The sequence below is a fragment of the Diprion similis genome, chromosome 3 (genome assembly GCF_021155765.1).
Source record: "Diprion similis isolate iyDipSimi1 chromosome 3, iyDipSimi1.1, whole genome shotgun sequence".
NCBI classification, from domain to species: domain Eukaryota; kingdom Metazoa; phylum Arthropoda; class Insecta; order Hymenoptera; family Diprionidae; genus Diprion; species Diprion similis.
In genome coordinates this window covers 13,450,997-13,468,721 of record NC_060107.1, presented here as the reverse complement: position 1 = coordinate 13,468,721, position 17,725 = coordinate 13,450,997, and the positions used below count along the sequence as shown (strand labels likewise).

Here is a 17,725-nt window from a genome sequence, read left to right as displayed (position 1 = left end):
TTTACCTACATCATTATGTTGGTTTTGATTTTATACAATGTCGGCGTTCTCGAGCGTACGGGGCGTTATATTACAAGCGTACTTTTACACACTTCTAGAATGTTCTAGTGTGCTAAAGAATATAATGATGGATTATACAGAAGATAATTGATTAATTTGCTTGCTTAATGTTTAGCTGCGATACAAGAGCGTTTTCTAATATAATATTTGATATATTTTATAGAAGATAATTAATTCTGGAACATTATTATATTTTGTCTCCAAAAATAATGTAGATGTTTTGATTTTGATGATTTAATAATAGTCTATTCGTTATTATTTTCCTGAGTTACCTTTCGATTGCTTCGCCCTACAGAATCATCCCGTGAGTTAGTTTACCTTCGGTGATTTTGTTTTTATGTTACCGATACACTCTTCAGGTGGCGTTCTGTATGGTTCTGCCCGTTCTGCCACTGAACTCTATATAATACAGTTCAGTGATTAAAACGTACGGACGTTCCGGTCGGATGTTACACAGCGCTGAAAACTCCCTAGTATTTCGGTACTCGCCCTCATGACAATGCAAAAGATTTACTCACCAGTAATGATTTCTAAACCACGATTTTAAACGCAACTAATTCGAATAACTGCACACAAAAGAATTTCAAACAAATTTATTTTACTTCCACCATATTTATTCACTTACAGACAATTTTTACTGTAACGCAAACATGGTGTACAGCGCAATTTTGTATTCAAAATGGACCTGTACTAATAACACCGAACCATAACTTCATTTGAGTCAGAAAAAGATCTCGATACAATATACAGGGCGTCCATTGAATTTTCCAATACATCTTGCAGACCATTTTAGAGTGGAGCTGGATTACTCCAATGTTTTGATTGGTGGAACTCTTGTTGCTACTGTTTTTGATGTTCTGAATCAGCACTTCAGCCTTTTTGTTAATCCTTACTTATTTATACTTTTCATTGTGTGTTAGGATTGAGTAATCTCTTCCGCTTCAAGTAATCTTTTCTGGCATTGTCCGATAGCGAGAAAAATTCTTCTACCATTCTATTTCACCAGGGATGTACTTTTCTATGAGCCCCTCGTAGTATGGCCATAATTTTTCAATGTCGGGAACGGTGTCACTCTTTGAGTAAAGATCGTACTTGCTGTGAACAGAAACAATATTGCAAGCTAAGTAATATTTGTTTTTGTTCAGAATTGTATATAGAATGGGGCTGGTTAAGCTCTTTTTCGTGTTCGAGATACGTGGATTTCGATATTTGGAGATATATACGTCAACATCGAAATCGACCAGGACACCCCCTTATGCACCACCTCAATAATTGAAAATCTAGCCTATATTTAGAAGCAACTACTGTATTAGATCATATGCATGTATAGATATATTTAAAAAAAATTTCAAAGTAGTTACTTACTTGAATTCAAGTACCCATTTCAGGTTTTCGTTATCCTTTTCAGTACAGAAGTAGGAATAGTCTCCACTTGCATGCCAAGGGTAAAACGAATGGTAACGAATCATGACTAAAGCCTCCTCCGGCAATTTTGTATTATTATGTTTGAGTACGCGGTAGAGGAATTCGTCATGACCCCATGACATCATCAAATTGTCCAGTCCACACTTTGGCTTGTACATTCCATACTTAGTGCTGAAGAGAATTTTTCAAAAAAACCATTTCAAGCAAATCAATTTACGATGTACATTTCACAAACTGTTAAATATTTTGCCGTTTGGTTCAACAGTTTAGTTAGCAAAGGCATTGGATTGGAGGTAATTCGTGAGTTTAAAAAAAAAAATGGTCTTCCTGTAGATCAAAAAATTGTTTTCAATTCTGTGATGGTTTATAACACGACGTTACTGAACAGGCATCAAAATATATATATATATCATGAATTTTCACCGTGAAAGATGTTACTTACTTGTAGCGGCTGTCTTTTCCGTCAGGATTATCTTCGAAACTGGTATCTCTGTAAACGATGTTGTCACCCCAGGCACAGCCAACAGGAAACGTATCCCCAACTACAGCCCATTGTGGTTCACCGTAAAAGGCCATTACCTGAAATTAACATGAATTTGCAACTATTTGTAAGAACATTTTATCTTCGGATAAAAATGTATATCGAAGAAGTCTTCCAAGCAACTAGAAGGAGTTCAGTAATAATAATTATTAACCGATGTACAAGAATTTGAAAATAATGACGTTGGTACAAAACGAATCCGTCTAAAAATCTAAAAACAATACCAAAATATACTCTCATGAGATAATAAATATCATGACGTTCGAAGGTGTATAATCATTCAGAATTTTATCGCATATCTTTATAATATTAATCGATGGTCACATGTAATTTTCTTCCATCTAGACTTTAAAGTTTCCTAATGCGTTATACACATACCTTGCCAAGATCATGTATTAGGCCCGTAAGATGGAACCAATCGAGATCTGGGTGATCCGCCCTGACGCGTTCTGCAGTTTGGAATGCATGCACAATATTTGGCAAATTGGAATCTGGGTCACTTTCATCGACAAGGTCGTTTAGTTTGATGAGTGCATCTTTCACAGTCATTTTCAGCTTGTTAAAACGTAGCCAGTCTGCCATACGAGCTAGAAGAGCACAATACTATGTTAATTGTGGCAGCAATTTATACAGCAGCCACGTTGAAGCTATGATCCAATTTTCAGAGACGAAACTTTAAATGATATCCGTGTATCACACTTGTGTAGTTTTTGTTAAGTCATTGCGGCATAATCTGTAGAACTTCATTCTCTGCATCTAGAATAATCCATGGACCCGAAGTTTTGATCTATACGGTTCTACTGTAGACGGTTTCAATAATAAACAGACACATCGATACAATGTTTAGCTAACTAGCTTTCCTTGATTTGTCCCAAAGTTACTATCACAACTCAGAATTAGTAGCAACTCGAATTTTTCATCGGGTTCGGTCAATCGGTACTTCAAGCTCATACTAACTTATAATAAGCAGTTCTTCATTGAAATTGTATTATTATTATTATTATTATTATTATTATAATTATTATTATATCATTATTAATATCACTTGAATTCTTAAACTTCAGCTCTTAGACCATAAACGTATTCATACTTTATATTCGTTTAGTGGGAACTAAAAATAACGAGTGATTTCAATATTTGGTCATTTTGTAAGTTATAAATGCAGATCTTAAATTTAGGTCGAAATAACAACAATGTTGTTGACGCTGAATCACACCTGAGATCTTGTAATTACATAAGTAAAAGAATCATGGAAATTTTTTGATTTGTTTGTCAACAATGTGAGAAAATGTAACGACTGATATGAGCGATTCGATTTCACCTCAATATATAATCCAATTATACCTGTGTAAGATGAAGAGTTTTGCGAAGATATATACTGTCAAATTAAATACGATTGTGCAACGTGAAAATTACTTCAGTCAGTGTAGATGCGTAGAATTAAAGTCATAAATCTTAATACTAACAGCGTACAAACTCCACTGTTTGATTAGTATGCATATCATGGTAAGTTTTTCGGACTCGTTCCTTGAGCGGATCTTCTGGGTCTACCGAATAATCTCTGAATTGATTGGCTGATTTTTCCGCGTGCACTGGTTCCGGTCGCAGATGTTCCGACGGGTCGAGAATTGCAGCCGTCGGCCCAGGCGACTAGAATTTAAACAATTATGATAAAAATCTAATGCCAAAAACTGCTGTTAGTTAGAAACTTATCAAAATTCACATAATATTGAAGTGGAATTTAATTTTTCAAAAGAGTAACGAAGTTACGAGTTATTTTCACTAATTGTTTCAAATCGTGATTTTTAAATTGTTGTTTTCTTACTGGGCTGCTGGGCTGCACGGTACGTCATGATAGTAAACATGAAGGTACAACACTGTCTTCCGTAGAATAAACGCGGAGAAACGTCTGGAGAATTCTGTCTCACGATAGTGAACTTAACTTATCATACGGAGATTTTTTAACATGTGACAGCAAACGTGGAAGGAAAAAGTACAATACCTAGTGCTTCAAATGTATTGATTTAGTCTAAAATTGAAAAATTGAAAGATCCAACTTCTCTTTGAACTGGAATTTCTGGAATACAGCTTTATCTAGAGGGCTCTAGCTTTATAGCTTCGACCCCTCCTTACTGCTGTGAGTCTGATACGTTATAATACTAGTGTTAAAAATACTCCAGATAGGCCATGTGCGAGGAGAATGTGAGTTAATACAGAAGAAATTTAATTTATCGCCAACTTCCTTTATTTGTTCACGCATTTAACACGTGTGTGTGAAGCCCAGCATGCTGCTGACGCTGTCTGGTCTCTGAATCTTTTCTGATACAACATAGATAACAGTTAACGCAGTTTATATTTGAACTTTGCTATAAGAAAACAAACGCGGAATGTTTTATGGATTGTTTGTGTTCGATCTGACGGAGAATCGACAACTATTGTTTTTATTGAAGCTATTCCATTCTATAAATTCGTATATTCAATGCATGTATCATTGGCCCATAACAAATTAAAATTACTGTATTTGTCTACTCTTTTTTTCAAGAATACATGGCTAACATTTTTTTGCTACACTTGAATATTATTGAGATTTTCTTTAACCGTTCAAGCAATTTGTAAAAGTTTCACGAGTACAGAAACTCGAAGGAGAATGAGGGGTTCTATACAGTGTAATAAAATTCCAACGGAATTGATTACAGCACAGTGGGAATCAGGTTCAAAATTTTGTTGACTTTCATACGATTGCTACGTAAAAATAATACAAGTTGCCAAGGACCCTAATCACGTTATGATTCAAGTGTGGCAAAATATGTTGGCTACATATTATTGAAAAAAAAGTAGATTAATATAATTATTTTTGTTACAGACCAATGCTGCATTTATTGAACATACGAATGTTAAAGACAGATTAGCTACCACAAAAATCGATATAACAATCTTGAACTTTGTTGAAATGGAATTTTCAGATAACAAAATATTCTAACTTTTGAATCGTTCTCTATTAATTGTTGATTGTATGCAGATATATTTTCTTGTATAAGCAGTGAGTTTTTTCAAAATTTTAATACCAGCGTCGAGATAGTTTGTTTCCCAGAGTTAAATTTCACCAATCTAATCTGGGTATGATTTATAAGATCCGTACAATCCATAGGAAGATTATAACTGTTTCAGTTATTCCATTATTTTTTTCATTAAATCTTTGAAAGATTGTTCGGACTAGCACTGTGTAATTACATTGATTTCTAACGACTAAGCCTACAGATTTATGAAAATTTTATTTGTACGTACTAAAATTTTGGCAGACATCTTGGCAATTCCTTTAAGATCGACAGTAGTGCTTCTTACACTGACTCGTTGGCTTTATTGTCGAGAGAATTTATAAATCTCAATAACATCACCCTTGACCCTCCAGATTGTTGCGATAATTATTATTATACTAACGTCAGAAATGGCATATCACAGGTCATCCTGTCAACTGATTGCAGATATTGTATAATTTCGTAAGAAAACGAATACTGTAAATTTTTCCATTAATCACAAGGTTGCATGTTTCTTTTGGGGGGACTGATAAGTTTCGCAATTTGTTTGCAACACTTTACGTTTGCTAATGTTACTTTGCAGGAATGAAATTCAATACAGAAGTACATTATTATTATTAAGAATTATTATGGAATCGTTCTTTAAAACCTCTCGGCTATCTCTTTGGGTTTAAATCTTTCAGACTTTGTTCGATTACAAGTAGACAGTTGTTTATAAAAAAGGAGCCGGCAATTGTAAGTCAATAAAAACCATCAGCATCCATTTTTGTAAAATATACGCATATTCGAATGTCATTCAACAATTTTGCTGTGTATAAACATTTGTTGATAATCTTTAACTTTATTCAAAAAAAATTCGCCAATCGTCAGTAATTTCACTCACTGCTTATCTTTATGAATTACATAATTATCAATATGATGCTTTATCAGGTTTTAAAGTTTTGCAATTGGTTGCTATTTTTCATGAATTTACGTAGCTTTTACATTCAAAGGCAACTAATGGAAGTTGCCAAGTCATAAGTTATCTTTTCAAAGACCTCCAGACACTTTCATCATGTGGTATGATGATTCAAAATGTCGATGAGTAAATTTTACGTATGCAAACAATTTACGCATTCAGTATTAGATGAAGACGATGCTAATGTTCGATGAGATTTTGTGGTGCGATATAAAAATTATTTGGAGGTAAAGCTTGAAGTATATAATGACATTATTCAATTTGAAGAAATGTAAAAATAAATTCAGCTCCATTAATAGACTCACTTTTTTCTTTCTTTTTTCTTTAATTTTTTTGTAAACGTTCTACACTTATCAACTGTTATAGCATTATTTACAATTTTACATGCGTACTTATCTAGATACTGAACAAGATATCGTTTCACGATCCACCGGAATCTGATTCACTGGAATTACTGTCCTTCCGCGAATGTTTAGAAGAATGACTCTGTCGGCGCGATGGTGTTTTTGAACGAGACCGGTGTCTTGATGACGATGATTTTTTGGTTTTCTTAGATTTATGGAAACGGGAACTCGAAGGGCTGTCATAGCTGGAAGTAAATGTGATAATTAATAAATAAAACGGTATAATTTTCATTATTTAATAATCTGCTATCAACTACATAATTAGAAATCGAGTCAAGGTAGAAATACAAGTTGTAAATTTTTTTAGAATGAATACAATATCTGAAAACACGAACGACAGCTAAAATTGGAATTCTTACTAACCTTTTGTGTGAGGTTTTTTTTTTCTTGTGCTTCTTGTGCTGTTTACTTCTGTCCGAATGGCTGCGACTTCTACTGCGACTTCTAGAAGAAGGCCTTGGGCGTTTGCTACCCAAGTCGGAACCCTTGAGCCTATTCATTAAGGAATTGCCATTGACTCGTGCGTCCGCATCTTCGCTGGCAGCTGGTGTCGGTGAGGGGATTGAATGAACCTCGTCTGAATCGTCAGTTTTTCGAAAGGCAATATTAGGAGTGACGGTTGCGGTTTTGGACAAAGCAGGCACTTGTATTTGGCTGAGGAACATTGCAGCCTTCTTTTTCCTCTCTAATTGAAGCTGCCTTTCTCGAGAATTTGCGGCCAGCTTATCCCGCGCAGCAGCGGCAAGTTTGTCTTTTATTCTCTCCTCAGCTTGCTTGTTTCTAACTTCTTTTTGACAGTCTTCAAAAATGTCCTCCGTCAGGTCGACGAACTCTTTGTAATCGATTTTACTCTTTTTTTCAGACTTTGATGTCTCCTTATCAATTTTTGACGCTCGACTCTCGTCGCTGCTATCATGCGGCGAGTTAGGCTTAGAATTTGTTTCACGTTTACCTTCTTCGATGTCCTCATCGCTTTCCTCCAATGGCAGCGCGCTACGTTTTTCAATTACAGTCGATTCACCTTCCTTTGGTTTCTTTATAGAAAATGACACAGTCGTTACCTGCTTCCCACCTTGTTCGTGTTTAACGTCTCCCTTCTTCTTGGCCTGTATCATTTTTACCCTCTTCTGCACCTCCTCCATTCGTTGTTGTTTTTTTTGCAATTCTTCCAACTTCTTTTGTTTTTCCTCTTGCGGTTCTTGTTCCTGAAGAAGTTGTTCCTCCGTTAATGCTTTAGTATCCACAGCACCTTCGTAGATCGTTAATTTGTGAGCGTAGTAGCCATGATACTGGTGCGATAACTCAAGAAAATTGAATCTTGGATCCCCCTTGCTTTTCACGATTGCCTCAAAGTCTCTACCATTCTTGGCAACGTAACTGGCCATCTTGTCGATGATTATTTGAACGTCGGCAGGCGGGACAATGAAGGAAGGCCTACCCAAAGGCTTTGGTGGTGTTTGTCCGTAGGGAACCAGAGTTACCTGACCGTCCTTCGCTTGCTGAGGTGGGGAACATGTGCTTGATTGAGATGCATTTTCCGGTGGTGGCTCGACTTGTCCGTTTGGTCCATAAATCACTGGACCATGCGCATATTGCTGAGGTGCCGGTGGATACAGTGCTGGGTAATTCTGCAAGTGGTCGAAGCAAGAAAGTTAATCACCGATATTTATTTTAGGTCACCATAGCAACGTTAAACTCAGAGTGTACACACAGGTACATTTACAAGCTAATCGATAAGAACAATTGGCAGTCTTGCGGGACTATTAATGATGACAAAAGTATATGTTTAAAATTCTACCCTTCAATGATATTGTTCTTTTTTTTGGCGTACTGACTTGTACGATCCAATTTACTTTTGGCTGTTAGTACTTTTACTTGAGCAATATAATATTTATGTATGATAAACTCATCTAATTCAAAGTCACTCTAAAGCTACAATAATGAATTACTTTATTTGACCGTTGCTAATTTCGATTCATATCGCATTCATATAAAACTTCCTCCGAGTGAAAACAAGGGCACTTATCTATTACCTGAGGAGGAACGGAGTAGTAACTAGCTGGAGGTGAAGGCTGAGCGGGGATCTCGGGTTGGTGGGGTATCCTTGGCAGAGGTGGTTTGCCTGTGATCTTGTTCACCAGCATGGAGTAGGCGCAATCGGCTGACGGCTTATACTGAATGCTCGGAATACTGGGCGCCTGTGAATCAATTCATTTTTGATAAGTAGGTTGTTCTGAACTAACCCTTACATATTTATACTTCTCTATCCACTGTCTACACAAATTGTATGAATGTTTATTTCAAATAGAAGTACAAGGTGATAACATTCAAATTAGACGATACATTATAGACAGAACATTAATATATATGTTTCGACATTGTGCTGAAAAAAAAAAAAAATGTGTTTGTACCAATGGTACAGGGAATTTATTTTATTTTCCCCAGAGCAAAATGTGTGAATGGGCAGAGTGAATTCAAGAGCAGTAAAGCTATTTGAGGGATTCATAAATATTTACAACGCGATCTAAGCATTCAAAGGTGTGAAAAGTGCTTATCTTTGTTTTTCACACAACGTTCATTCGCGAAAAATTATTGGCAGATTTTTGCTAATTGCCACAAGAGCCCTGAGACGGAATTCCATTAAATAGACTAACAAAATATCTAATCATTGCTTGAGAGCCGAAATGGGCTTATCAAATGGCAACTAAATGCCGTACATTTGAATACCATAGCTATTATGCAAATAAAATATCAGTCAATAAATCAAAGATCTTTATATGCAAAAATCACACTGCTCAGTGTAGAGTAGATCATTTATAAATAAAGGGGCACAACGGACGATCCAATGCATACCAGAACCAGCCCTGGAAACAGAAACATTTTACATGTAAGTTAGATTTGCAATATGTTTCAAATATTTTGGTCTTCCTCCTATTGCTATATGTGCAATTTGTTGACTCGTGCAAATGCAAATTCATATGTACATATATTTCGTAGTAAACAAGAAGGAAATAATAGTTTTTTTTGGGCCTGCAAAAATCAGGGTATTGTGAATCAAATATGTGTAAACGGTAAACATTGCTTCAGCACAAACCTGTCAAATCGCAATAAGAATCGAATGTTGCAAAGCTCACTGGCTCTACACTCACCGATTAGAGACCAGATCGTTTTGCACACATTGTTTAGTTAAAATAGCACTAGCAATTTAATATCTCATCTATTTTCTCCAAACTTACCGATTCGACTTTACTAAAAGATGGCGCGAGACTTGGGTGAAGGTAAGATTCGCCATCCCCGTCCGATTCGTCTTCGCTTTCTGCAAAATCAAACACGTATTTCAATTAATTAAAGAGTACAAGTTTTTACTGTTCGAGCTTGGAAAATTTTAAGGTAATCACATTTGGCCAATTGTATTTAAATGTGTGATAAGAAAATAAATTGTCAACAGTCCCGGATATTCATGCACCGATTAATAGTTATACTTACCGGATTGTTCCTTCTCAGGCTGCTTTTCAGGGTTGTATTTACCATCCTTGATTGCAGCAAGGACATGTCTATAATAAGGATGCAGAGGTCCATCGATGGAGAGGAAAGAAAATTGAGAGTTGTTGGCTTGTTTTGCTTTAATCAGGACTTCCATTTGACCCCCTTGTTGACTAATGAAGAGGGCAGTTTTCGTAATGATGGCATTTAATTTCTGTGTTTCTGGCTGTAAAAGAATGTATGTATAAAAATAAGTAATACAAATACGGAGACTGGATTTTTTATTTCTTAAAATGTATTTCCCATATTTTTTACGCACTGAGTAATGTTGTACCAAATAATGAATATTATTATTTGGATCAAGATATGATTATTCTTGTACAAATTCATCTGGATAAGATAAAAGAGAATTTTTAATGCATTTATCCTCATAAACGATAAGACTAGTCTCATTTTCATTTGAATAGTCAAAAAGATAATACAGGGTGTCTAACTGTCACGAAAATTTGAAAAACCGGGAATTATCTGGGAATCTGGAGATGTGTACTGGAATTTTTGTAATTTATTCCTCATTAGTGTACGATTCTTTAAGATGTAGAATATCAATCTCCGTGAGACGATTGCATAGGTTGGTGTGAAAAAGATATAAGTGACGAAAAATGAGATTTTTGGAAGAATTTTAAGAATTGATAAATTGATGTTGGGCACTGTGTAAAATTTATGAAAAATATAAACAAGCACTAAAAACAGTTCATAATCTCAGATTGATGCTTTTACCTTCATGCTAAGAAAGAATGACTGTTCCTAATCTCACATTACTTTCTTAAAATTGAAGTGTTTATTGATATATTTGGTAATGAGGTTTAATCAAAACTGAACTGAAAGACTATTTTAACTTACAACGTAAACATCTGATGTCTACTTTGTTACTAATTTTTATGACAGAAGATGAGTTTGTTACTAAAGTTGGGTTGAAATGAGTCCTGAAAGAATGTCAATTTTCGTATGGAAAACCGGGAAATGTCAGGAAATTTCATAAATCATTGAAACTAGACACCCTATAACAATAAAAATGGGATATTATTTGGTAGCGAGGAAAACATGTTGTGGCTGCAAATAATTTTTTGTTAATGCAACGAAAGAGTATATCGGATCTCAAGTAATAAAATACTCTTTTCACCACCTGCAAAAAAATATTTGTTTTGCTCAATCCATTTATTTATTGTAGTAAATTACGAAGAGTTTGTTGCAGAAAGGGGTTTTCATTGAATTATTTATTCTTATAAAAGCATATCAAAGTCTTAACTCTGAATAGCGTTCTTCTATGCTTCAGTAAGCCGGTTATCTTATCTTTAAACCGCAAAAAAAGATTGAGATGAACAGCAGAAGTATCCAGATGAAGATTAAAGATAAAAATGACTCACATTATCTTTCCAAGACTAAACACGAGGTGAATTTATCTAAGATGAGTATCTTACATTCAGATAATAAAATGACAATATTTACCACAACCATATCCTCAGGAATTTGAAGCTCAGGTGGAGGGATAAATGCATGATCTTCGTCTTCCTGAGATCCGTCGGATGGCTTTGGACTATTTGTGTCGCCACTGCCTGCCGCTTGATTAATTTCATCTTCGTTATAATTGTAAGCTACTTGAGCATAAGGATTTTCAGAGTCCAGAGCTTGATGCAACCGCTTAATTTCTTCTTCTATAAAATGTAAATTGCATAGAATTCAATGTATTTACCAGTTTGCATGTAACAAATAAAAAGTTATAATTAATATTGAGCTTTGTACCATGGTACATTGTCTCCTCCGCATCGCTGTTATATAGAGACCGGTAGCGTTCCTCGTCACAAATCTGTTCCACTTTTCTTTCATCTTCGGTGAGGACTTGTCGTAGATCAAATCCACCTGGCGGTGGTTCGTGTACTCGCAGATCACCCAATGCTCCACGTCCATCGTATCTATCGACACATAACAGGAAAGTTAGAGAAATCAGAGAAAGAAATAAATTGTGATGCACAAGTCATTCAGGAACGGCTCGCAGCTTCAATAACTGAAAATAGAATTGTATTGTTGATTATTAATTAGATCCACCTCAGGGTAATCCTGTGAAAAATAAAAAGCATTCATTCATAGATTATTTCCCAAGTGATGGAAGCAATTCAATATGAGAAATGTTTATGTGTTACAGTAAATTTTTTCATAATCAAACCTCTGGTAACTGCTGAAAAATTATGCAGGACATTTTAATGCTTTACACAAATAAGATTAGTTGATCAAACATCCAAAGTAAAAACTAAACTAGAGATTGTTTGAGAGAAAATAATTTGGTCAGATTGGTAAAAATTACTTTTAACTCAGTATTACCAGAACTTCTGTCAGCAACTCACCTCAAATTGTCTTCATGTATTAGGTTGATTTTTTGTTCCTTTTTTTATAAGCACGTATTCGTTTTATAGCAATGAGTCCAGTGAAAAGTTGAATATGATTCATTTATCAACGAGTACGAGTATTAATCGGAAGGTAGGGAGCGGGAATAATACAGAAACAGGCCTTTACAAATTGAGGAAAGCCTTAGATAACGTATTACAATTAAAATGGGGCATTTGCATGGTAATCAACGTATCAGATCAGTTGGACGAAAACATATTGGAACCAGACTCCTTCGAACGGGCAATTGTCATTCAGTTTTAGTTTAAAAGAAAAAAAAGAACATATTTTGATGATACACTTTGTACGAAAAACCCTGGACCTCCTTAAGAGTATAATAATTAGCAAAATCTAAAATGTCAGACTTATCGACCATGCACATATTAAATCACGGGTAAGAGGTGAAATCTGACGCTCTGAAAACTCTGCATCAATTTCACCCATACGATACTGAATATAAATATACAAAACAAAAAAATAACTATGGCATATTTATTCAAATCTTATGTACAAATCTTCACAATTACATTGTGAGATTTTTTTTATCTCCCAATTATCGGTACAATACAATAGCTGGCTGTTCCCTGTGTAAACAGCATTAGTGACCCCAGTGTCATTTGAGTTGAACCAATTTACCATGAAAATCGTGATTCCTGAGAAACAAGCAAACAAATTTAAGGTTTGCTGAAACTGTATTTTAACTGGAATAGTTTTTGAGCTTTCATATATAAACAAGTAAAGATCCACTCAAGAATCATGAGAAATTGGTTTACTATTTCAATAAATGGTAAAACTTTCACTGGACTTGAAAAATTAGACCGACAATGTTATTTAAATGAGAGCAAGTAAAAATGTCCGATATTTTATTGATATAACTAATAATTCAAGGTTTCGCCGTGAATAAAATTGCTGATATCAGTTTGAATAATGCTGTAAGTACTGAAATTATTAGAAAAGTAGAAATAAGAAGGAAAAAATTTAGTAGATCAGCTCCTAAGAATTAAATGGATGTGTCAGAATTACAATTGTTCCCATCACTTGTGATTTTATGCGAAGATACATACCGTGCTGAGTGACCATAATTTAAAATGATCATCAGCCGTCGATTGTCTCTCTGCGGTGTGTCTCACCTTGCTGATGTATCGAGGATCAGCTACAAGAGTGGTATCCGAAATGCACTGCACTTGTAGTGCACTACGCGCTGTGGCGAAGCACTTTGGTGGCCGCAACACCTGCGGAAACCTTAAACAGCCTCCAGAATGCTTATCCGTACATAAACTGATGAGACCAGTTTGATTGTAACGTATTCCGTTGTTATGTCCATGTATGTATTTGATTTCGACATCACTGCTCTAAGCGTTAAAAGTAGCAATTATAGAAAAATAAACATATATCTTAAGCGATTAAGTTTCTAGGTTAACGGAACGGACCTGTCTATTTTCAACGAGTTATCGGCCATCCATGGGATCAAATGCCTCCCTTGGTCAATCATTTGCGCCTTCTTATCGTCCCGAAACAATTTGCAGCTATATCCGAACACCAACAGCTCCTGTGGCTCTTCTTCCCCATCTTTTTTACGCAGAATTCCCGAATCAATCATCCAACGCTGACCTTTCGACGCCATTTTCATTTATTTTCTGTTACATTACCCATAGGTCCGTATCTAACAGGCTTGTTAAAATATATTTCGTGATGTCATAAGCACTACAGCGTTTGTGGACGAGTGAAGACCATGTATAAGGTGCCAGTCTATGGCTGTTTGCTGCACATGAAAATGCAGCTTTATTCTTCACTGGAAATTCCCTAAGTGAGAGAGAGAGAGAGCATCGAAAATTCCCCAGGTAAAAGAGGTCCTTCAAACATACAGTAATTTTCCCAATTCTTAACCTATAGTAAAAGCGGAATCCCAGCCAAATTCTCACTCAGTGCGCGTCAAGTGCAGCCAGTGAAAAACGTTATATGGGAATATTATGTGATTATGTAAAACCACTGCAAAATGTGCTACAAGAGAGTTCCCCATCAGTAATTCATGAGTGGCAAAATTCAGCTATATCAGGCTACATTCCGAAATTAGCTCCCAGTGCTATCGACAATCTCTTATTTCTTTTGCGCTGCCGAGTTTGTGACTAGCTCTGTCTCTGTCCTAGGGAGTTTTCAGCGCTGTCAGCTAGTTTCGGAATGCACCCTCAGAAGCTAGCTGGCAGCGCTAAAAACTCCCTAGGATAGAGACAGAGCTAGTCACGAACTTAGGGGTGCAAGAGAGATAAAAACTGGTGATTATCACTAGGAGCTAATTTCGGAACATAATTTATTGAATAAAAAAGCCTCACTGGCCCGATGTGTTATATATATATATTTCGTGACGTCAGAAGCGGGAAAATTTTCTTGTCAAATCATGCGAGAGTGAGGGTACGAATCTGACTGGGAAAATTTTTAAAAAGTAGCTTGAATGAAAGTGTACACTGCTACCTCAGTCATTGTTAACGTAAAACGCTGATAATATTTATTATGAATAATGATGAATAAATAAAATAATGTCACATCAAACATGGTCGATGGAACTACTGACTTGTTGAAGGTTTACTGCTTCTACGATTTCTTTTCCATTTCAATTTCATTTCCGACCGGGATATAGAGAATTATGAAAGCACACACGTAATCTGAGAAAACCTATGCCATTAGTTAACTTTCCGTAAATATGGCACGATTCGATGAGGAAATTTTCAGGTGACTGGAGCCCTTTTAAACAAGAAGTCTGTCTCGACTTGTGATATCATTGGTCGGATCTAACGGAACTGACAAATGAAGTCAACTGCGCGCAACTCTTTGTGACATATTCGAACCTCATAATATCGCCGTTCGATGCATTAAATATTGATTATGTAAATGGGATATGATTTTAGTATGCGCTGGTTGAAAGTTTGAGTTTCATTTTTAAATCTAAAAAATTCAACATAAATTGTGTGTGATTTTGGATTGTGGAACTAGTTTTAAAAATTTCGACAGGGACTAGTAATAATTTCGAAATGAGTGATCGAGAGCTCAACAAAATACCAAATAGATGTATGCATTACTTTGTAGTCTGTACGATACAACTATTTTGTTGTTGCATTAAACATATGAAGCATTGTGGGATGTGTAATGCAAAACAAAAGTTTTTTTTCATAACACATTATTCATTTTTCTGCTAAGTCTAAGGTAATTAATAATTAATAACAAGAAAAAAATTTTTTTCATCAATGTGTCTACAATAATAATTATTAAAAGGTACAATTAGCAAATTACTATATTGTGTATTTACTTTGTGTAATAATAGATAGTAATATAATTGTAATATGTTTTTTTTTTCTCATATTTATAGCGCGATTTCTTCCACGTGATCGTTCATTTCTACAAATATAATATCGTATCTAATATTTTATTTTTCGTTTATGTATCCACTTGGGTTATTATCAATCATTTATCTTTATTCCTATTTGTATCGTTTAATCAAATACTCAAAATACAAATTTTTTTATGCTATAAGGCGCGTTTCAAGATTATTTAACAGTTTTGTTTAACAATTTTGAAAAACCCGCGGCACGCAATGTATAATATTTATAGCTTTGCTTGCAAAATTAAGCCTTCTAAAGAAGTCACCAAATACGTGTATACGCACACCATTAATTCTGCAAGATGACCAGATAATGGAAAAAGAAATGTTCTTTTTTCCAAAAATTTCATGCGTTCAAACTACTACAGTAAAATTCCGAATTAGATGTTAAAATATGAATTTAGTTATCAACCAACTGAGATTTTTACAATATTCCATTTTGTAGTAATTATGTGTTATTCCTTAGATATAACACGCGAATGAATCATAGAAGACTGACATGTAACAAGTTTCAGATTTTCTCTGCTAGATATTTCAATTAACCACTTGTGCACAATGTACAATTCTAGTTGATTATGAAGCAAGTTGGTCACCATGAAAAATTATTAGGGTAAATATATTTAGGAACTTCCTTAGTAGTCTTGTAATAATATGAGTGTCCTTAAAATTCACTTAACTACAAGGATATTTGAAAATATGTACACGTGAAGCTTGCCTCGTTTATAATCTATACAGTTATATAAATGTTATATGCAATAATAAAATTGTAACATAATAATACCTAGTCTAGCTATCTACTGTCAATGGAAATATTTTACATCGAAATTACAATTTTCATTTATCTGCAATAATTTTTAAATTCATATTTTATTTAGCTACATTTTACATTACACTTTATCCCATCCTAACATACGTTACGGATCAAATTAAAATTATTTCTTATATTCATTTGTATCCAAGCTATGTACACTTCGTTCCTGATTTTTATTAAAGTAAAAGGGAAATATTCTACTATATACAATAGGTCATAGGCGATTGAAGCAGTTCCTACTTCAATACGCGAATTTTAAGCTAAATAATTATTATAAGAACATGAGAACTTATAACAGCAACAATAATTATGTACAGGGGAAATTTTTTTATCCAGAAAACTGAATAGTCCCTATACACACGTGATGCCCATTAATTGATTTCTGATTTGCAAATTCCTTAGACAGACCGAAAACTTCCATGGAAAGTAAATTGAAAATGCTTTAGTAGAGACTTTTCATGTAAAATGAAGGATCTTGGATGAATTTTTTTTTTACACAATGATACATTTTTGACGGAAGCTTGCTTTTGCTTGCCTCGTTAGTTTTCTACTTCCAACTTATGACGTACTTACAAACATTTTGTACAAAAGGTGCAAAATGATTAGTTTCATGCGGATACTTGTATTGATTACAATTGCCTCATCCTGTCACGAGACCAAGGACATCCGAAACTCAATGCATTAAATGAAATCTCACAACAATAATATTAAACGGAAGGACCTATAATAATAAATCAACGAATGTTTCGAAGCGAAAAATGAGGAGTCAAGACGCAATATGAAGGTAAATTTATAACGGTTTAAGATAATATTAAAAAAATAATGGTAGGGTTTTGCAATTACCATTAATAATCTCGATAGTTAAATTGTAAACTAATTTATTCTTAATCATCATAAGAAAGACAGATAGCTACACAAGGCTGCATTATCATCAATTTCATATAGTTTAAAAGATTTAATTTACATTTACATGTTATAAAACTAGATGTATTTCTTGCGAAAAAAAACAATATTCTAGTAGTTCTCATACCTATATCATGTGTGATAATGTCAAAGAGAAATTATTTAAAACATGTACTTACATATTTTTTTTTTTTTTTCATTTTCATTCAATTTTTTTTTTAAACAGCTAATAGTAGTGACAGTGGAGTTGCAATGATATTTATTATTTAATTACTAATTTAATAAAAATTTAA

General features: G+C 34.5%; 2 protein-coding genes across 2 annotated transcripts; both read right to left on the bottom strand.

Moving 5' to 3' along the window:
* Positions 1-912: 912 nt before the first annotated feature.
* On the bottom strand, positions 913-5,467 carry LOC124404075 (inositol oxygenase). The gene is made up of 6 exons (XM_046877912.1): positions 5,312-5,467; positions 3,493-3,676; positions 2,405-2,613; positions 1,928-2,064; positions 1,426-1,656; positions 913-1,155 (listed from the first exon to the last, which is right to left on the bottom strand). The coding sequence occupies exons 1-6, from the start codon at positions 5,327-5,329 to the stop codon at positions 1,047-1,049; spliced, it is 888 nt and encodes a 295-aa protein (XP_046733868.1). The 5' UTR covers positions 5,330-5,467; the 3' UTR covers positions 913-1,046.
* On the bottom strand, positions 3,522-14,002 carry LOC124404073 (splicing factor, suppressor of white-apricot homolog). The gene is made up of 9 exons (XM_046877908.1): positions 13,776-14,002; positions 11,707-11,876; positions 11,413-11,618; positions 9,910-10,132; positions 9,660-9,739; positions 8,457-8,621; positions 6,787-8,051; positions 6,412-6,608; positions 3,522-3,676 (listed from the first exon to the last, which is right to left on the bottom strand). Exons 1-8 carry the CDS (start codon positions 13,973-13,975, stop codon positions 6,440-6,442), a joined length of 2,478 nt encoding a protein of 825 aa, XP_046733864.1. The 5' UTR covers positions 13,976-14,002; the 3' UTR covers positions 3,522-3,676; positions 6,412-6,439.
* Positions 14,003-17,725: the final 3,723 nt, after the last annotated feature.

Bases quoted from the DNA above. Each gene is read 5' to 3' on its own strand.
- LOC124404075 (XM_046877912.1), bottom strand. The intron at 2,065-2,404 runs GTATGTGTATAA...TGTTAATTTCAG, and splicing joins TAATACATGATCTTGGCAAG to GTAATGGCCTTTTACGGTGA. The intron at 1,657-1,927 runs GTAAGTAACATC...AATTCTCTTCAG, and splicing joins GGAAAAGACAGCCGCTACAA to CACTAAGTATGGAATGTACA.
- LOC124404073 (XM_046877908.1), bottom strand. From the start codon at position 13,975: ATGAAAATGGCGTCGAAAGGTCAGCGTTGGATGATTGATTCGGGAATT. The intron at 11,619-11,706 runs GTACAAAGCTCA...TACATTTTATAG, and splicing joins GGAGGAGACAATGTACCATG to AAGAAGAAATTAAGCGGTTG. The intron at 8,622-9,659 runs GTAAGTTTGGAG...ATTGATTCACAG, and splicing joins CTTTTAGTAAAGTCGAATCG to GCGCCCAGTATTCCGAGCAT.